The sequence below is a fragment of the Stigmatopora argus genome, chromosome 4, assembly GCF_051989625.1.
Source record: "Stigmatopora argus isolate UIUO_Sarg chromosome 4, RoL_Sarg_1.0, whole genome shotgun sequence".
Classification (NCBI taxonomy): domain Eukaryota; kingdom Metazoa; phylum Chordata; class Actinopteri; order Syngnathiformes; family Syngnathidae; genus Stigmatopora; species Stigmatopora argus.
The window spans coordinates 13,069,934-13,090,272 of NC_135390.1; the positions used below are offsets into that span (position 1 = coordinate 13,069,934).

Genomic DNA, 20,339 nt, shown 5'->3' on the forward strand with positions numbered 1-20,339 from the left:
GCTTTTCACTTTCACATCAGTCTACAAATATAGACAGGGATTGCTATTATTCCTGACGGCTGCTACGGGTGATATATTGCATCCTCTAAGCCCAACATCCACAGCAGTTTTTCATGCATTTCTGAGTGACTTGTAAGCCCATTTACACTTTTACTTTGGCAGCAGTGTTACAAGTTTTGACCTTCATTGGATTTGATAACATAGAAGTCCTGTATCGGAAACAATACAGTCTGAATTGTAGCATGACTTATTATTGGTTACGATATTGAGGTTACTCTCAATAAAAAAATCCACCCCCGTGTAATGATGAGCAATCCTGCGTAAAGATGCTTTCATAAAGTTAGTAATGAGTAAGAAAATAAGAAATCCTTGATGGGACAAAAATGAATTCAATAATTTTTTTAGCTAATAATTTCTCTCCAGGCTCACTTTTACATTCCAGCCAAAATGCTCTTGACTCCAAAGAGGATTTTCTAACTTGAAAATTGCTTCACAATGCTTTTATTGGAAGAATACATGCCTAATTTTTTCATTCATTCAATTTCTGTACCGCTAATCCTCACACGGATTGCGGGGGTGCTTGAGCCTACCCCAGCCAATTGCAGGGCACAAGAAGAAGGACAACCATTCACACTCACGCTCTCACTCATATCTAAGGGCAATTTAGTTTGTTCAACCATCCTACCCATGTTTGTGGGATGTGAGAGAAAACTCACCCATGCAAACTCCACGGAGAAAGGTCCGGACCTGGGATCAAACCCTTGATCTGTGAACTGTGAGGCTGATGCACTAACCACTCCTCAATTGGGCTGCCCTTGCCTCATTTTAACCCGAATATAATTTTTTACTACGTTTTAAGTTCAATTTTTTTGGACGGATTATTGATGGTGATATTGATTCATCTTTAAGGATCATAAATGAGATAGTCTATCTTAAACAGTTATTTTGTGATGGTCAGGTGAAATTTAATCAGAGTGAAAAGTGATTGACAAGTTGCAAATCAGTGACACTCGCATCCCTCCTAAAAAAAGCTACTTCTGCTATCACACGCGTTCTCTTAACTTTTCAGCTGAAAGCACAGAATAGACTTTCTTCTGGCAGTGTGGTCGGATCGATTTGCTGCTTATTTGCAAGATAAGAGAGCTGGCTGACTATATTAGCTAGCCTACAGCAGGCAGAAGGACGTGGAAATTTTATTTTTAAGTCAAATAAAATGAGGAGAAAGAAGTGAATGTCAGGGAGAATACTTAGCATACAGTTTTTTATGCAATAACGACTTTTGGACTTATAGCTTATTGAAACGTATTACTAATTCATTTTCAGTACGGCTTATCCTCACAAGGGCCGTGGGGGGTGCTGGAGTCGATCCCAGCTAACTAAGGGAATTTGGTGGCCATTTTTAAATATTTATGTGCAGGGTTAAGAAAGGTAACAGTCAGTATTGTGTGTACTTAAGAACTCTGAAAAAGAACAAAAACAAACAGCAGACACATAAACAGTGCATGAACAGCCATAGTCAAATACAGAGCAAGAACTATAAAATGGCGCACACATTGAAGTGCAATTTGTACATAAAACAGTTCTATGCACTGCAGCATACAATAAACCCATTTGTTCATAAGACGCATGCTTTATGGGCTTTGCTTTTGTATGTTTAACTTACATAGCCTCCTGTCCATTATTCAAACAACACACTCCTTGCTTTGATGGTCATATAAGCTCTTCTTTTACCATTGCCATTTATTTCTTGTCCTATCCGTAGTTCATGTAGTCTAATTAACCACTTTGTTGCCCAGGCTGGATGTAATCCGAATAATTGTGTACTATATTGTTTGTCTCCATTTGGTTTTACTTCAAAATGAACATTTGTTCATGTCTGCCAACATCTATCCTCCCGTGTCATCTGTCAATGTAGATACAAACCACCCAGGGAGAACAGCGGTGCACCGCCATGCTTCAAGCTAGAAGTGTGTGCCATGGTAATGTCAATGTACACACACCGACGGAAACCGTACAGCTGCCCGTATCTGTATGTCAGAGACACACATTAAACGGAGAGCTTTGTGTTACCCAAAGGCAGTCGTCATGTCATTCATGGTCATCACTCTTTCTGTGCCCAATGGACTCTTCCTGCCACACGCCATCTCTCACAAATCTCCCAACTGTGCTCCGATGGAGCCTCACCAGCCCTCCTCCCCAATGACATATTAAAGCCACCCTTTTGTCCCCACAGCCAAAAGCAACCCTCATTCATCAGGAGACATGATTGAATTCCCAGAACCCTCTTACCTCAACACTCATGTACATCCCTAGCACACATAACATGCAACACAGTGAATAGTAGTAGCAGTAAGGAAGTTAAGAGCCGCCAAAAACTAGATTGAGGACAAAGAAGAGGAGAGGAAGCCTCTGCGTAACACAGTGTGTGGGTGTGCTTATTTGCTCTTCGTGACATTTAGTCTGCACAATGAAGGTGGAGCAATAAAGGATTCATAGTTGCTAGTGTCGGTGTTTGTGAAAGTCATTAAACTCTTTTAATGATGCATTTACATTTCAATGAGTGTGTCATTGGTTTGTTCAACGATGTGGGATAAGTTGTATTGGGGTTTGCTGCACAATGATAAAAAGGTAACTTGGATACGCACCAGAGTAGTTTTGCTGAAATCAAACTTGGCAACGATTTCTCCTGCCTTTGTCTTTCTTTACCAGCTAGCTTCACCTGCTCTGAAAATTAAGATGGTGATTAAAATAATGAGAAACTGCCTCATAGTTTGTCAGACTCAAGCGAAATGGCTTGATATTGATTGGGAGGTTCGAATGGTATACAATGGATGTAATATCCAATTAGCACTATCAGGTAAACCGATTTTGATTAATTCAACTGCGCTTTTAAAGCAACACACTAGAAAAACTAAAAAGTAAATCTTGATCTTCTGTGAAGGAAATAATATAGTGTAATGTTAACAATAATTAAATATGAGGTGGTTTCAAGACATTCATTTTAATCGGCAATTACATTTTTTCTCTTTTTGTGCTGAAGGGTAGCAACCATTGACATCACCGTGAAATGTAAAAATGCAGAACTCCACTGGGCATAACATGCCATCTTGACCTTCCTGCAGACTGTAATCACCATCTCCTCAGAGCTCTACCTTTGCAACCATCTGGGCTACGCTACTTCTGCTCACCCCACAATACAACACCAAATTCTCATTGCCCCCTTGCTGTTGGCCTGATTAAGTTTAAGCATGAGAAAATTGATGGCAGGGCTTCTGTGGTGTGCTGGTAATTATCTGAGCATAAGGGATTCTTGGGCACTATTTTGGAAGAAGAGCACATTTTACTAGCTCCAGTGGTCATGCCTTGCCACTGTAACTAATCTGCCTCTGCCATGCTGAGTTTTCCCCTCCCTTCCAATCATTTGGGGTAACTGGCACTATACCAATGTACTTCCTCGGGCGGGTACTGTAAAGCTAATCTCTGTGAATGTGAACATGGTCTCTACCTGCCATCTAGGTATGCTTGATGAGCCATTTCTTTAATTATTAGCACAGTGCGTGAGCACAACCTAAAATCCCTCATGGAAATCAGAGGATAGGTGAGCATTTGTATTGCAGATGGTCCCAGAACTACTGTGCGGTAATGAGCCTCCACCTGCTACTGGGTCACTGAAAATACCCCAGAAAGCCTCTAACTCAATAAGGTCTTGGTCTGTTGGTTGAAGATGGATTAACATTAGGAATATTACCTGTGTCGGGGAGGAATACATTATTTGGAGGGCATGAAGTATACTCCAAAAATGTCCTGAAAAATGATCTCCAACAAAGATGCAATTTAAAACTAATGGAAAATGAAGATGCCAGTTATTAATTTGAACTCTTTTGTTTGCGGTCAATTAGTCCAATCATCAAAGACCAATGTCCAAATTGGACATGTGTGTGATAGTGCTTTTGGGGTGTTTTCAATTCATGTATACTGAGAGGTACACAAGGCACGGATGACCTTGCATGTTTGTTTTTTCTCATTTGAAGCAGTCATTGCGAATCACCTCTTTGGCTGCGATGTACTGTCCCATGTCACAGTTTTAGGGGAGACAACAAAGCAGAACCTGTCACTTCCAATCTCATGTCCGATCTCCGCGGATCAACATTGTGCTCTGGGCTTTCGGCCATGTTGGGGCGGCTGTAGGGTGTCAGAGAATGGCTTGCCGTGGCACACCAACAAATAAGACAGGGCCAGGCTTGGCACGATGTCCACTTTGAGAAAAGCCAACATTGAGCACTTTGTGTTCCGTTTGCTGCCACTTAGCATTTTAAAGCTTTTCTTTATTTGACTCGGACTCTACGAATGATTCATTTTACCTCTGAAATATTTTATAACCATACACAACAATAAAACAAGTTTTTATGCATGCCCCAGTTTTTTGTATCCCTTTTACTACATTAATCTGCTCAAGTTTAGGGTCATTATTTTGATCATTTTTTTTTCTGTATTGTATGCGATGGTTCAAAGCAAATGAAAAGAGAAGGGTGGCGACTGCAGAATTCGTCTGTGTAGATTGGAAGTGTCATAGCATTTTGCGTCAAAATAATTGCTACCACAGGCAGTAATAAATGTGAACGAAAATATATGTTGTTGGCAATGTTATTGGTAGTGCTTGAAAATGGATAAAATAGCATGAGAAGAGATGAAGTGGGATAATAAATTTTAATTAAAAACAATTTATTTATAATGGCATTTAAGAATTGAATGAGTGTAATACGCTACAGAGTATCTTTCAACTGGTAAATTAGTCAAGAACCTCTTGCTTAGGGATGCACATCTGCCATCTTATTACTGTCCAGTGCACGCAACACTTGATAAAAATAAATAAGTAAAAGAGGAGACTCTATAACTCCCACCCATGTCTTACACAACACCACGAGCAGAATGCATTTCGTTGATTGACAAAATAGGTGTCCGCGACTGTGTTGATAACTGATGAATGGCCTCATTCATAGGGGTCCTTGGCTTTAATCCTCAGTTAGATTGCACTCCTTGACACTGGGGTATCTGTGACTCGCTCTACAAGAGCCTCTCTGTATCTGTCAGTATTCATGAAAGAGAGTTGTCATCCCTGAAGTTGGTCAAATTTAACACATCCATGACCAACAGTGAAAAATAAGTGTTTATACAGCAAAAAAATGTGTTGCAGGAGCGGATGTGCTTGCACATCTTTGTTAAGAGAAAGGAATTAACCTTTAGGACAGAGAAGTAGAACTACTGAATAGTCAACAAGGAAAGTGGGGCTTGTTTGAGAGCACCATCAAGCTGCACACTGTCCGTTTAATTAGCACAAGTGACACAAGTTCTTGCTTTCCTGAAATCAAGGATGCAATCGACCAACAATTGACAGTCGCAATGGTTTCCTGGATGCTTTACGGAACGTAACATCCAAATGACTTCTAGCACTGTTGTTAGAATAAATATTGGATGTTTTACCAATGACTTTTTATCTGTTTATATCCAAATATCCTATGTAACTTCCATGATTTCTTGATAATTTCAATTTTCAGGATTACTATTTATGACTCAATCTCATGCTTCCTGTTCAATTTTTCCACCCATCCAGAGCCAATGCGTGCACTGCGAGGCCTGACTGCCACTGATATCCAGCCCAGGCAGTTGTCTCTGTTGTGGGAAAACTTGGCTTTCAACGTGACACGCTGCCACACCTACTCAGTGTCCCTGTGCTACCGCTACACCACAACGGGAGGCGGCGGCGGCCACAACACTACCGTGCGTGAATGCCTGGCTGTGGAAAACAACGCCTCACGCTTCACGCTCCGTGATCTGCCACCCTACCACGGCATCCATGTCCGTCTGTCACTAGCCAACCCAGAGGGCAAGAAAGAGGGCAAAGAGGTCACTTTCCAGACTGAGGAAGACAGTAAGTCCCTGTAGGAGGTCAGCAAAGAGGATGAGGACACAAAACAAAGAAAACAAACAAACAAACAAAGCCAACTAACTACAAGAGTTCTACCCAAAATTAGATTTATATTTAGAAAACAGATCACTTTAACATGACAGCATATAAAAATGCAAAGTTATAAATACAGCAAATAGAATCACCAAAATAACGTGGTTAAATGTCAGCAGTGTTATGTATCACCTCGGTTGAGGAGCAGAGAAGGACCAAGGTGCAGGAAAGCAAACAGGCAAGGGAAAGTGCTGGCGCCAAAACAGAAGGTTTACTGTTAAACAACTACAGGATAAACCTTCTAAACCAAAACATAAGGACGGACAGAAAATAATGGCACGCCCGACAGACAAAGACACGGGGTTTAAATATACAGACATGGGTTGATGTTAATCACAAACACCTGGGTCACACAAGGGAACAGAAAAGACACAGCAGGTGACACTAACGAACAATCACACGGACAAGATACTCAAGGAAAAAACCCCAAACACCAACCCCAACAAAACATGGCAAGCAGAGTTGTAAGAGTATTGTATGGACATACAATACTTGCGATGTTATTGAAAGAGATTTGGCCCTAAGGTTTTTAAAAAAAACATCTCCCAGACCAATTCTTTGAAGACACATGATATTAGACTCAATTAGGGAATATTTTTCCCGCACACCATAACCTCTGTTATTTCACCTAACCTTTCAAAAGCATTTTGTTTTTCGGTATATTTACTCGTTTGCTTGAGTGAAGCATCTAGTAAATACTTTGCATTTCTACTGCCGAACTCAATCATACATTAGATTGTTTGCCAGTGATTACCATCTGCTGTTTACTAAATGCTGGCAGCATAGTATTTGATTTAAAATGCAGTGCGAGTCAAAGGATATGGCTGCCTGCCAGCCTCATGTATAGTCTGCTGTTCCAAACTCGTTCTTCACAGTCAACCATGGTTACTATTGTTGTTTCATTTAGATGTATCACATCAATTACTTCGATTGCTCACGTATTTAACTCTGAATGTCAGAACAGCTGAGACTGTGACAGCAATGTGTTATAATAGGCCCGTTAGCCTTCTCACTCACCATATGTAGCCCACAACAAATGCAAATGATCACATTTCATTTATCATGGACTTGTTAGGATGAGGAGATGAAAAGTGATGCGTAACTTTTCCATGCTTTTCCGATGCATTAATTCAAAGGATCATGTCATGACCACAGCATTAGCATAATAAAAGGTGCTCTTCAAAATTTAGATAACATTATATGTAACTCCAATAACCCATAGATAACACTCTTTGCTGTCTTATCTGCTGGTAATCCTTTGTGTTTATGCATGTTATTTGCATTGCGGCTAAGGGCAAATCACTTCTTTCATTAAACAAATACAAACAAGGATACAATGTTCCAACAAGAGTTGGAAAAAACCACTCTAGGTCGCCCATGGTGATGGGTCGGAATCCCACCAAGCGAAAAATGCGTAACTGATAGGAAAAAAACAAACAAACATGTTCAATACAAATACATAAATACATATATTGTAACCCAAACTGGAGAATAAATTGCATTTTGAACAACAGGCTAAATAGGTGTCTGTTAACCATTATTCAGATATTTAAATTGTAATATTTAAATGACTTGATATAACTTGGTTAATGTACAGAGCACATTTGAGTTTAAAGCAGTGTGACTTCAGTCCAAAATATGGTACTTGTTACAATTTATGACCACCCCACACACACACCTCCACACACTAACTTCAGAATAGATAAGACTCTCTCTCTTATGACAATGTCTTACAGTCCCAGGAGGCATAGCACCAGAGTCGCTCACCTTCACCCCGCTAGATGACATGATCTTCTTGAAGTGGGAGGAGCCCCTTGAGCCCAATGGCCTTATTACCCAGTATGAGGTGAGTATTATAAACCAAATGATAAGCTAAACTCCGAAAAGAAAATCCCAACTGGTGATTTTTTTTTTCCGTCAGTGTTAAAGGAAACGTGTGTTTTATAAAATATTTACCAAACGAATGGTTGGATATACCGATGCCCTCAGCTTATATTATAGAACACAGTTTAATCAAATCGTTTCTACCTTGGCTCTATTCTTTCTGTTCCTGGACTTGTTCATGACACACCAACCTCTTCCGTAGTCAGTATCTCTCGGATGCATATGGCTTCATTTAGAGGAACACAATGCTTGACTGATCAGCTGCAACTGGTAACAGAGACGCATCTATTATTGCACATTTTGTCGCGACAAGTATTAAACCCCTGACATATTGTAGAGAGTGACAAAATTACCATTTCCCCAAACACAAGCTAAGTAGAATAGAGCTGCCAAAGTCAAAGAAGCACAATGCCTAATTAGGAATTCATTCTAAATCTTTCAGAAATGCAACAAAGAAAAATTGATTTTTCATCAACCAGAAATCAAGCAGTGTCCTGACCTCTTTCCTGTGACCCGCTAACCACTCGAGCCAATAAGTTAATACAGTAATACCTTGATATACGGGCTTAATGATCGATTTACTTTTATCTTGAATCAACCTTTCTCATAAAAATGAACTAAATACAAATAAATTCCGAAAATGACGCACACAAATGTCCTCACAATAGGATAACGCACTACCACTTGCCAACTTGACCGGGCACTCCTCTTGTATTGGCGAGCAAGCTCCGCCACGCGTACACCACTGTCCTATTTTTCATTTATTTCGTGCTTAATATTGATTGTCATTATACGCCTTTTCTTTGCACGACTCTTCATTTCACCTCTTTGCTTTGGACCCATTGTTGTTTCCTTTATTCTGCACTGACTAAATGGGAAAAGAACACAAAAAAATGCAACGCTCCACCCATTGTTTGAAGGTATCGTATACAGCAAAATTCTATTTCCTGATTCCAATCCTCTCTTTAACAAATTAAAGTGGAAGGTTAGTACAAGTTGGCCCTTGCAATATTAGATTTTTCTGAAAGCAGCCCTGGGTGGAAAATGTTTGGACCACCATTGTCCAGCTTTTTCTGCTTCTCTCGCAATGTTCTCTTCAAAGATATTAATAGGATTTGTAGGATGACATGAAGTGAAGGTGGCTGTTGTGTTGATCTCTTTCAGCTGACTGTAAATGATTTGGACTGAATTTTGTTTTTCATTTTACTCGGACTAATCCATTGTCCACTGTGCCCGAGTCTATTACGAGACTTCTTTAACTACTAGGGATACACAGGATCAGTGATTTAGTATCTTAGGGCTGTTTTACATTGACTGATGCCCTAATGCAGCTAAAGTGGGTCATTGTTAAAGAAAATAAAAAGTGTGGTATTTGCGGATGAACAGTTCTTGGTCCAGCTGTTCGGTCTGCACCAGGCTTTTATATAAATAGCGCAGGTATGAATGGGCCTTAAAAATTACTAATTCAATTGGCAAGTTAATATTAAATATTAGTTTTTCCTAAAAGATTTTTGGTAGCGTATGAAAGAGGGGAAAAGGTAGTAATGCTTGGAATTATAATGAATCATTCTTTTGTGTATTCACTTTACAATTATAGCTGCTTTGTGGTGTAAGGTTCACTCGCCTGACTCCAGCAGGCACGGGCTCAATTCCCGCTGGTGGCAGTATGATCGGTAGTGCGGATGGTCGTTTGTCTCCCTGTGTGCCCTACTGGCGACCAGTCTAGGGTGTAGTCTGCCTTTCGCCCGAAGACAGCTGGGTTAGGCTCCAGCAACCCTAGCAATTCTTTTGAGGATGGTCGCTATGGAAGATGAACGAATGAACTTTACAATTACATGTTTTTGTTCATGCATACATGAGTATGCCAGAGACTCACTTCTGAGAGCTCAATGTACGTGTATGCTCATACTTTTCAAATAGCTGTCATATCTCACTTAGTGGCCCAATCTTTCAGTGTATAATTGGACATTCACTTTCAATACTTTGCAATTTCTGACTTTTTTAAAAGGGACTTTGATAATTATGATTAGAGGCAGGCTCACTTGGATTCCATTTAAGATGATGCCTTTTGTATGTGTCTCAAAGAAATGAAGGCTTTCCACAAAATCAAGTTTTTTTTAGTTTTTTCCACACCCATAACTTTTAAAAATGTACTACCCTTCTCATTGGTCTACAGATCAGTTACCAGAGCATCGAGTCTTCTGATCCCGGTATCAACGTGCCAGGCCCAAGAAGAACTGTTTCCAAGCTAAAGAATGAGACCTACCATATGTTCTCCAATCTTCATCCAGGAACAACCTACTTGATCTCTGTGCGAGCACGGACAGGAAAAGGCTTTGGCCAGACCGCTCTTACTGAAATCACCACAAACATTTCAGGTATTATTTTACATTCATCTATTATATGTCAGCGTGGGCCATCTGTCCACGAGCATCATATGCTGATTTTTTTGGGGGACTGAATCGTATCGCATCACATTTAAAACAGTTGGCTAGTTTCAACATTGCTATAAAAATCTGATTTATGAACAACGGAAAAGGACAACCATGAATGGTATTGATAGAACACCAACGAATTAATATTTTGCAGCATACAGGAGATCCAAGCCAGTCATATTTCTGGAAAAATATGCCTCATGAGTTATTCAAAAACTCAAGAGTTCAAACCATCACTAAATATGATGTCAAAGGTGACTACAAATTGATACGTCTGTCACAATTGGATTTTCTTTTTATGTTATGAAGTGTGGAACCAGGGATGTAGGGAAGTACAGTTCAAGTTTTGAACTTGTGTGAGAATTTTTATTTTCACATTGTAACCTACATTTTCCCCACATTTACACATACATTCTCTCAAAATTTGGTTTATATATGTAGGTATGTTTGAATGATTTTGGGAGCAGACCGTCACAACTGAGATTATTTATGATGATGTAAATCTTGCCTTTCAAAGGTCCATTTGTGCTTGTTTTTCTGTTAAATTGCACCTTATAAATATGCAAGGAGTAGTAATCGCTGCTGGAATCTGCTGGCTTCTGTACTCTTATGGTGTCATTGTTTTTGAAGAAAGCTGATGGCAACGTCACATGAATTATTTTTTGGGTACAATTTCAATAGTTATGGATCTGTGAGAGTTGATTGTATATTTTTGAATCCTTTCCTATCATTTAATTGGTATTTAAAAATCCATGATAGTGGGACTTTAAAGCGCAGTCCCTGCCTACACAGGGACACTGGAATAAAGACAGTTTGTTCAAAGAACTCCAAAGTCTTTATAGATCAACCCTAACTCCCTCTAGTCGGCCCCAGTGAGAAAGCATTCATTTAAACTGAGCAATATAATGTAATATCTGTGTTTTTGACTTAACTTGCATCACTGAATAGCTTTGCCTACTACACTTGTCATCATCTTCAAGCTGTATAGTCAACATTGTGTACACACACAAGTATCTTTTCAAATGTTTATAAGATTCTTACTTCAAGTTCAGTCTACCTGACAAGACATCACCTCAAAAGAAATGCATGACCAACAACCCAATCCCCCCGTTTGAATGCCCAAACCTAATTTATGTCAGAGCTGCTTACCATGGTATTAGCCGGACGTTTTTTTTAATATAGCAATCATTTATTCTACATGAATAGTTTCCCCTCTCTTCCCTTGCTAATTGAGTGGCGATATTAAAGTGAAATGTGCTGCCACAACGCTAGGGAGGAGCATGACTTAAGACAAATCCTGTTAAATGAAAAACCCAATCAATTTAGCCTCAAGACCATGACTTTTAATTGGACCTGTACCCACAAAAAAACTTGATGGGGAGCTAAAAAATGTGCTCAATGTGAGGATATGAGCCTTCAGTGTATTAGTGTGCTAACTTTATTAGGGACGCCAGAGAACCAGTTCTGCGACAATGTACTAAAGGGATGATGACCAAGGAAACTACGCTTTAAAATCACCCTGTGACTTTGAATGGAGATTTTTGCCTGTTGAGAAAATGCAATTCTCACATTGGCCATTAAATAAATACAACATATAATCAAAATGTTGATGTCATTAAAAAAATGCATTTTTTTTTGCCCAATTGAGTTAGATTTCCCAGCTATAATCAATGGTTCACGTTAGGTAGAAACAACATTCTTCACCGTTTTAATGCTCACTGAGATAAGATTTTTCAATTAATAGATTTCAAGGCATTCCAAGTCAAAGTCTACAAGTGTCCAGCTGGAGTAATTAACTCATTGGCTGCCATAGATGGTGATAGATAAACCATAGTTGCTCTAAAAATGAACAGATTATACATTCACCACATTGGGACTTTTTATTTCATAAATGAACTGATTGGACTCTAATAGACAGCCAATCCATTTTGCCTGCGAGGACTGACAACGATTTATCGCCATCAATGACACTGAAACATAATTATTCAGTGCCAGCCACCCCAGTTCAAATGCATCTCATGTCTCTCACTTTTAATCTGTGAATGTGTTAATTGTCGATCTCTAATAACATAAGCAAAGACTTCCATCATGAGTGGAATAAATCTTTGTCCCATATGCCATCCTTACCACAGAGTATCGCTATTTTCTAACTGTATTTTCCCTGGGGTTTTATTCTATCATATTGGCTCTTGTGTAAACAGCCAACTAAAACAACAAAACCTTTTGTCTTCAGCACCAACATTCGATTATGGAGATATCCCGTCCCCCTTGAGTGAGACTGAGAACACAATAACGGTAGTGCTGCGTCCCGCTCAAGGTAGAGGAGCACCTGTCAGGTGAGAAAACCATCACAAATAGGAGGATGTAATCTTATTCTGTAGCATCAATAGCATAATAAATTTTATTCCCTTATCTTTTTTTGTGTCCAGCACATACCAAGTCGTGGTGGAGGAGGAGACTGTTAAAAAAGTCAAGAGGGAGCTGGGGCTTCAGGACTGTTTCCCTCTTCCGATGTCCCATGGCGAGGCCTTGGCCCGGGGCACCCCGCACTACTACACCGCTGAGCTCCCACCCAGCAGCCTGCCAGAGGCCAGTCCCTTCACCGTGGGAGACAATCATACTTACAACGGCTACTGGAACACCCCTTTAGACCCCCGCAAAAGCTACCTTGTTTATTTCCAGGCTATGAGCAACTTCAGAGGGGTAAGTGACTTTCGACACCGAACAGTTGTGCAGGGTGTCTGGCTTTGCGTTATCTTGCTATCCCAGTGTTAGTGACAGCTGGCATGGTCTTGTCTCCCAACCCTTGAAAAGAATTAGTGTGGGCCAACAATATTGTTATTTTCATCTGGCTTTTATTTGACATACTTGTCCTTATTTGTTTAGTCATTTGGCAATTGCATGTATAATCAGGTAACTCAGAAACATGGTTTTGATAGTTTTTGGTGCACCCCGTCAATGCCCTTCACCCTAAATCTCTCATGATACCTAGGGGACTGTACCTTCCCAAATTTAATTACACCAAGAGCCGCAAACGAGTTGAAGTCATTACCTGGCTCTAATTAGGCCAAGGTGCAGATTATTAGAGGTAGCGCATGGGTGCTTTAATATTTTCCTGCAAAGTTTCCATCATTCTCACTTTTAGATCTTTTGGGGCGTGAACGACATCTATGTTAACAGCAATGCTTGCAATGTCTCATATCTCATCCGCTTTATCCTCATTAGGGTCGCGGGGGGTGCTGGAGCCTATCCCAGCTGACTCCGGGCCAGAGGCAGGGGACACCCTGAATTGGTGGCCAGCCGATCGCAGGGCACTCGGAGACGGACAACCATGCACACTCACACCCATACCTAGGGGCAATTTAGAGTGTCCAATCAGCCTACCATGCATGTTTTTGGAATGTGGGAGGAAACCGGAGTACTCGGAGGAAACCCACACAGGCCCGGGGAGAACATGCAAACACTTGCAATGTTTTTCTTAATATTGTTGATTGTTACCTAGATAATGATTCTATAGAGCAGTATCACACTGCACTTACTAGCATTAGTATTGCACAGTATGCCGTTGATGACCTACATCAGTAAAGAAGCTGTTTTCCTAAAGTGTCGAAGGTTTTGTTGCATTTTTGTCAATGCAGTTGCTATATTACCTTTCAAGATTTAAATGATCCAGTCCAGAGGTCATCATACTGATGAATATGCCCTACCCACCTTCCAATATAACCGTGATGGGTGGGATAGTTGTTTGGCAGGATTGACTTTAAGAGCAGATAATTACTGTAGTTACAGTGGGCATGACAATCATGTCCATCTTTTGACTTGCGTGATCCCACCACTATATGGTCTAGCTTTTGTTATCTCGGTTCCTATGGCTTTCCATGTATTTTAAAGTTACACGAATAGAGGTGAATGGCTCATCCATTACCACAACTCAATGGAGAAACATAGTGAAGGAATGCAGTGTGTGCATTTCATATAACTGGTGTGCTAAGCGTGGGCTTAAACTGGGTTTCCTGGCGGATAGGATTAGGTTTTGTTTAGTCTGGCAGTGGCCTAGCCTTAATGACCCACAATGAGTGCATCACAGATCCCCAGCCCGCAGAAGACACAGTCATCCTGTTTGAAAATCAATTCTATCGTCCATAAGATTGTACCGTAGTATTGTTGTTACTGATGACATTAGTATACAATTGAGGGAACCTGCATGTATGCTCATTTTACACTGCATGATACTTGTTTGGCTCAACAAGCCTAACATTGTTATTATCTTTCATTGGAAAACATACATTTATCACCCCTTATTATTTTCAAGATTTTCTATGGTAAGTAATTGGTTGTATGGATCAACAATTTCAGAAATGATGCAATGCAGAAAAATACTAAGATTTCACAAATGAAAAAAGTTTATAAGCATAATGGAAAGTGTGTCATAATTAGACTAAAGAAATTGGAAAAATGTGGACACTTGTTCTTTGATATATCTTTAGCACAAGTTATTTAAAAACACGTTTGGTAAACTCGCTGACCCGTGACCTACATACAGGTAAAGTGTGAGGGTATTTTTGGGGGCCATTTGCAAGTGCTTCTCTTCTTAGCATCTTTTCTAAAGAGTGACATCATGAGAGCTACAAAAAACAAAATCCTGAAATGACCTAAAAACAAAGATTGTTCAACATCATGATTTATGAGAAGGATACTCGAAAAATGTCATCTTTCAGTATTCACTCTGAGGATTATGGTGTGGAAACAGGAAACCCCAGGCACACTTCTAGGTTAAAGCCCAGAGTGGCAGGCTTAGAAAAGCCTCAGATAAACAGAGGTGAATGTGCAGTCTCACTCTAAACAATTTTTATATATTGAAAACCCAAAATATCATACTTCATGAAGCTATTATGGCTTTATTTGAAGTTATCTGCATTCCAACGAAAAAATAATCAAGCAGTTTCTGCGTACTTTGTAATGCTTTTGTAAAAAGTTATTCTTACGGAACGGCTAGTTTAGACACTTTTATTCAATGTCATGAAAACATTGCATCCATCAAAGCATGTTCACAATCTTGTCCTTTATTCTCTTCCAAAAAATATTTCAGCCATTTCATATTGCAAATCAATACTTGTGTAATAGCTCTCCTAACTCGAATTAAAACCATAATAACATTCTTTAATTGAGTTTCAACAGTCTTTGTATTTAGTGGTCTAATAATCAGCCAGAATAATTAAAAGTTAACATTCATTTTAACATTCATTGCGGGGGTTTTATGCGTGTGAATGTGTGTTTACATATTCACAGCAATCAAAAAAGTAATTTTGTACAAAACTGCATCTGCTCTTATGGGACGTAATCACATTTTGTATTGGATAAGAAACCCTGCTTGCATTCCTATCACTTGAGAATTAAAAGACCATCTTTTCTTACCTTTCACAAATTTGAAATGACCACTTTATGAAAATATCAACTGGAATATCCGTACCAGACAGCAAGAGATAATCTGTCGAGTATTGCCAATCAAAGTTTCCTCCCTGTGTCGTATTGACTAAGTAATTAATCAACGTCGGCCGAGTTTGTAAAAAGTCTTGACAATTTGAAAACCGGCAAAATTAGAGCCGGTAATCTGCAAGAGTGGAAGTAGTGTGCGTAGTTTGAACAGTATGGGGCCTCATAATATTTAGCATTTAGCTCAGCTAATTATCTAGAAAGTGACTGTTATGCCTATGTAATTGCTTTGATTGATCAGTCGAAAGAGGCACTTCAAAGTCTGTAGATGCAAGACTGCCGCTTTGCCGTCAAATTCGACAGCCCAGGCTTTACACGCAGTTTTGCCGATATGTGCTAGGGACCCCTTGATGTTTGTTGGCTTTAAGGCTGTGTTTGAAAGTACCGGAACCCACCTGCTCCTGCAGCATGCTTGGCTTTGCGGACAAATAAATGAATACGCGAAGCGTGAGCTTCACTGCCAAGCTTACCAATTAACTCTTCAGCTAAACTGGCACGCAAAAAGATATGAATTTCTACATCAAAAAATGCTGTAAATTTAGAAAAATGAGGATAATGTGGTGGCCTGGTGAGTGAGTGGTTAGCGCGATGGTGTTGTTGTAAACCAAAACAATATTTAGTATACTTAGCATTTCACTGGATGTTAAGAGATGATTTTCTTTTAAAATTAAGAATGGGATCATTATGAGCGATGCAATTTTTGCTCTTTTAGAAATGTTCTCATTTGCAGAACTCTTATACAATGCCCAGATTGGCATGTGTAAATTTTAATTTTGAATGCATCCTTTCCAAGGGGTGGCAGGGTCGAGTTGGATCAGGATCTTGAATTTCATTACTCTTCTTTGACAAAGGTCCCTTTTTCATAACTCCAAGATGTCATCAGCTTTAATTTGAAAAGAATTAATTTCTTTTCATAGTGGCACATTGCATTGGAAATCTTCCGTAATCATCTTTCCCATCCCACTCTATCCCCTTTTAAGTCTAATCTTTTCTCCTTTGGCAAACACCTCTTATCTATCTTTAATACACTATCACAGCTCTCTGATGTGAAGTGATTTCACAGCTTTCTGTTCTTAATAGAACTCCCATATCCTAGCTAATTTTTTCCTTTTAGTCAGAAATCATTTTCAGCATCCTTTAATTTTGAAAGAAAAATAGGTTATGGAGCCCTTTCAATGTTTCCAATTTAAGATAATTATTCTAGTATATCTACGTGGTCCATTGATGCTAATTAACAGTCTCCTTTTTGTGTTTTTTTGTTGCAGGAATCAAGAATAAACTGCATCCGCATAGCTCGAAAAGGTAATTTAGATGGAATACTGTGACCTTAGCTGCACATTACATCAATAATCTATACACACTTTGCCATTTCACATTTCTCTTGTCAGAATGGACAATCTATATCATGTCGTCTAAAGTCTATCGTCCACCGTAACATTTTTTTTCCCCCGCAAGTTCAAAATGAGGACTGTGAACAAATGTTCTCCAACAGTCCTGCTTGTTTGGCTGAGGTTTTCAGCGAAAAGGGCAGCAGGCAGGGAGGGATTAGAGGTCAGGCTTTCATCGTGTTTGTTTGCAAGCGGCCGCTGGGACGAGTATATCAAAGGCAGACCCTTTGTTTTCATCATTGGTCCACTCGATGGGTTACATCTGAGGGGCTCCGACCTCAGCGGACAAGAAAGGTCCTCCACATCAAAACTTCCTTGTGTAGCAGCTTGGTCTTGGGCTGAAAAACCACCCCCACTGTATCTTAGGTTTTCGATTGCCAGGAAGATGAAAAGGCCAAGGAAATTGACACTAAATTAATTGGATTGTATTGTATTGGATAACTTTATTCATCCCGTATTCGGGAAATTTCATTGTGACAGTACCAAGAAAAGGCATAGTCATAAGTTAGACAGTACAGTCGCAAAGGCCGCAGAACAACAAAGCAAAAGTACAAAGCAAATCAAAGTAAACGGGATCATTAAGAATCACCAAATCAAACCATTAAGACAGAAAAGCAGCAAAAACACAAAACGAGCTGGAGTGGACAGAGCTACCACCACCGGCTGCCACTTGAACGGCGCCATTTTGGTTGCGGTAGCAAAAACGGATACAGACTCAAAAGACGTAAAGGAAGGAGAAATGTCCGCACCTCTCCTTACTGTATTATACTCTGAGTTTGAAGTGAACACATGTTATGAGTTTCTAGCAGTATTCTACAGTATTTTGCCATCCAATAATCCTACCATGTTTTTTTCTGAAATTTAGTTTTTTAATTTTTCTGTAAACTTCCACCCGCAACAAAAACAGTAACAACAAGTCTCATTCTAGAAGATTTTGGAAGTTAAAAAATGAATCAACAAACAAACAGACAAACATTCATGTCACTGAGGGAAAATAAATCATTTATTTCAAAGTGTGACAAGTCAGGGATTTCTACTGTGAACTCTGTGATGCAACTTAAATTAACATGGAGTCAGCTTGAACATCTCTTCAACTGTTTTTATCAAGCAGCCCTTCACAAGCCAAGTGGAGGCAAATGATTCCGACTCGGATACGTAAACTGGAGATTGCATTTCGACTTCCAGGTGACAGTTTAATTAAGGGTCTCCTGGCAGGCTCAACATGACAATAGACTTTCATTTCCCCCACTAAGCACCAATTTCCAGCATGGAGGCACTGGCGAATGCTCAAAATCACGTGGAAATTCATTTTATGCTCAAGTTCAGTTTGATGGATTTTCGAGTTAGATGTGGGGAAAGCCTTTGAAGGACATGTGATGGAAATGTTCACATCAGCGTCTACATTTCTTGATCTTTCGGGAATATTAAGTGGCAAAGTGAACACAAGGACCCGATGAAGGCGGGCTCCAAAATTGAGCATAATTCCCGCTTCTGATTGATTTACAATTTGTTAATTTTTCTCGAGAGCAAAACGTGAAAATTATCCTCGATGTTTTGCTGTTACTCTTTATTATTTATCACGTGCGATTTTTGAAATTGCACAATGTATAAACAAACCTTTACACAACAAGTGAGCAGTAAGGAGAGGCCTGCCATTTTGTTCCTGAATAGCGTTTTGGCTGAAGTTTGGCACTAATATAGTAGCAGCATCCACCTAAACTCACTGCTCGTTCATGTCAAACAGAACAGATGGTCTCAAATGCACAGTACAATATCAAACTCAAAGTGCTTTATTTACACAAAGTCTAGCAGGGAAAAAAAGAAACAACAAAACAAGTTGAAAAGGCAGTTTGATGTTAAAAGAGCAACATTCTATGAGCTTTAAAACATCTGCTTGCAATTAAAAACTAAGGCCTATAATGTGCTTAAATCCTCCCACTTTCACTTCAATTCAAAATCCAGCCATAACAGTGCACACCAGCTAAAGATGGTTGGTTTACATCATAGCTGTGTTAATATTTCCCCACCACAAAACACTTTTGCCCTGAGCAGATTGCGAGATATAGTTGTATCCTCGGGCTTGGCGTCACATACTGTCGCTGTCGAGACTGGTTTGAGGGCTGGTGAGGCCTTTTAGCACTGACTGACACAAACAGAATAAGTAGATCAGTGGGTCGGTCCTGTGGAGCAAGGTAAAGGAATATCTTACGCAAGGAACATGTAGAGCAAGGGTGTCAGACTCGGGTTGGTTCGTGGGCCGCTTTAACGTCAACTTGATTTCACGTGGGCCATTTTAGATATAATATTTAGATTGTTTTAAATAAATGGATTAAAAGAACTGGATTAAAAGCCCTGAATATTCAGTTTTTCATAGATCTAAAACAATGTTTATTTTAGCTTTTTTTTTAAAATATATTTTTAGATTTTACAAAATGATTTTTGAACTAAAAACACAGAAAAAATTGATTAAAAAATTACAATTATTGATTTAAAAGGGGGAAAATCAGGAAATTTAAAATACATCTATACTCTTCATTTTAATTTGATCCTAAAACAGAAAGTCGGCACTCATGATTTACTTTCCCAGGCCACACAAAATGATGCGGCGGGCCAGATTTGGCCCCCGGGCCGCCACTTTGACACGTGTGATGTAGAGAGTCTTCAGAGAAAGAGGACCTTTTCAGTGACCTGCCTTAAAGGTTGTAACTTGAAGCTGCTGTTTGCAAGACTTACAGTATGTTTCTGAAATATGATAAATAACTTAGTGTGTACAGGGAAAGCACCTAGGTGTTTTAGCAACGGTATGTAAGGTACACTGGCAAGCAAACAAGGGCAACTGTTTCTAATCAGTAAAGTCATAAAATGCATCTTGAATTCCTTACTTAATTATTATTTTTAAAAATTACCTTGCTTTATTTACAGCTGGTATAGAATCACTTTGTATCTAAAACCCAGCTTTCTACTTGACTATCTAGTTTCTTGGTTTGACTGACACTGGGGAAACCTGTCACTTCCCTATTTGCATGACTCTTTCATTATTGCCAACAATTTGAAAGGCCTTTTGAAATATCACTGCCGTTGAAATGCAGTGGTGGCATTAAGAAAGCCATTAGAATTCAG

General features: G+C 39.5%; 1 protein-coding gene across 4 annotated transcripts in view; it reads left to right on the forward strand.

The window, feature by feature from the left end:
• Positions 1–20,339, forward strand: part of LOC144072846 (receptor-type tyrosine-protein phosphatase U) — a 131,766-nt gene that overhangs the window by 77,101 nt on the left and 34,326 nt on the right. For all 4 annotated transcript variants that reach the window (XM_077598184.1, XM_077598185.1, XM_077598186.1 and 1 more), the window contains exons 8-13: positions 5,612–5,929; positions 7,756–7,865; positions 10,080–10,281; positions 12,572–12,674; positions 12,768–13,041; positions 17,097–17,133. In XM_077598184.1, the coding sequence (XP_077454310.1) occupies positions 5,612–5,929; positions 7,756–7,865; positions 10,080–10,281; positions 12,572–12,674; positions 12,768–13,041; positions 17,097–17,133 (1,044 nt within the window). The remainder of the gene's footprint in view (positions 1–5,611; positions 5,930–7,755; positions 7,866–10,079; positions 10,282–12,571; positions 12,675–12,767; positions 13,042–17,096; positions 17,134–20,339) is intronic.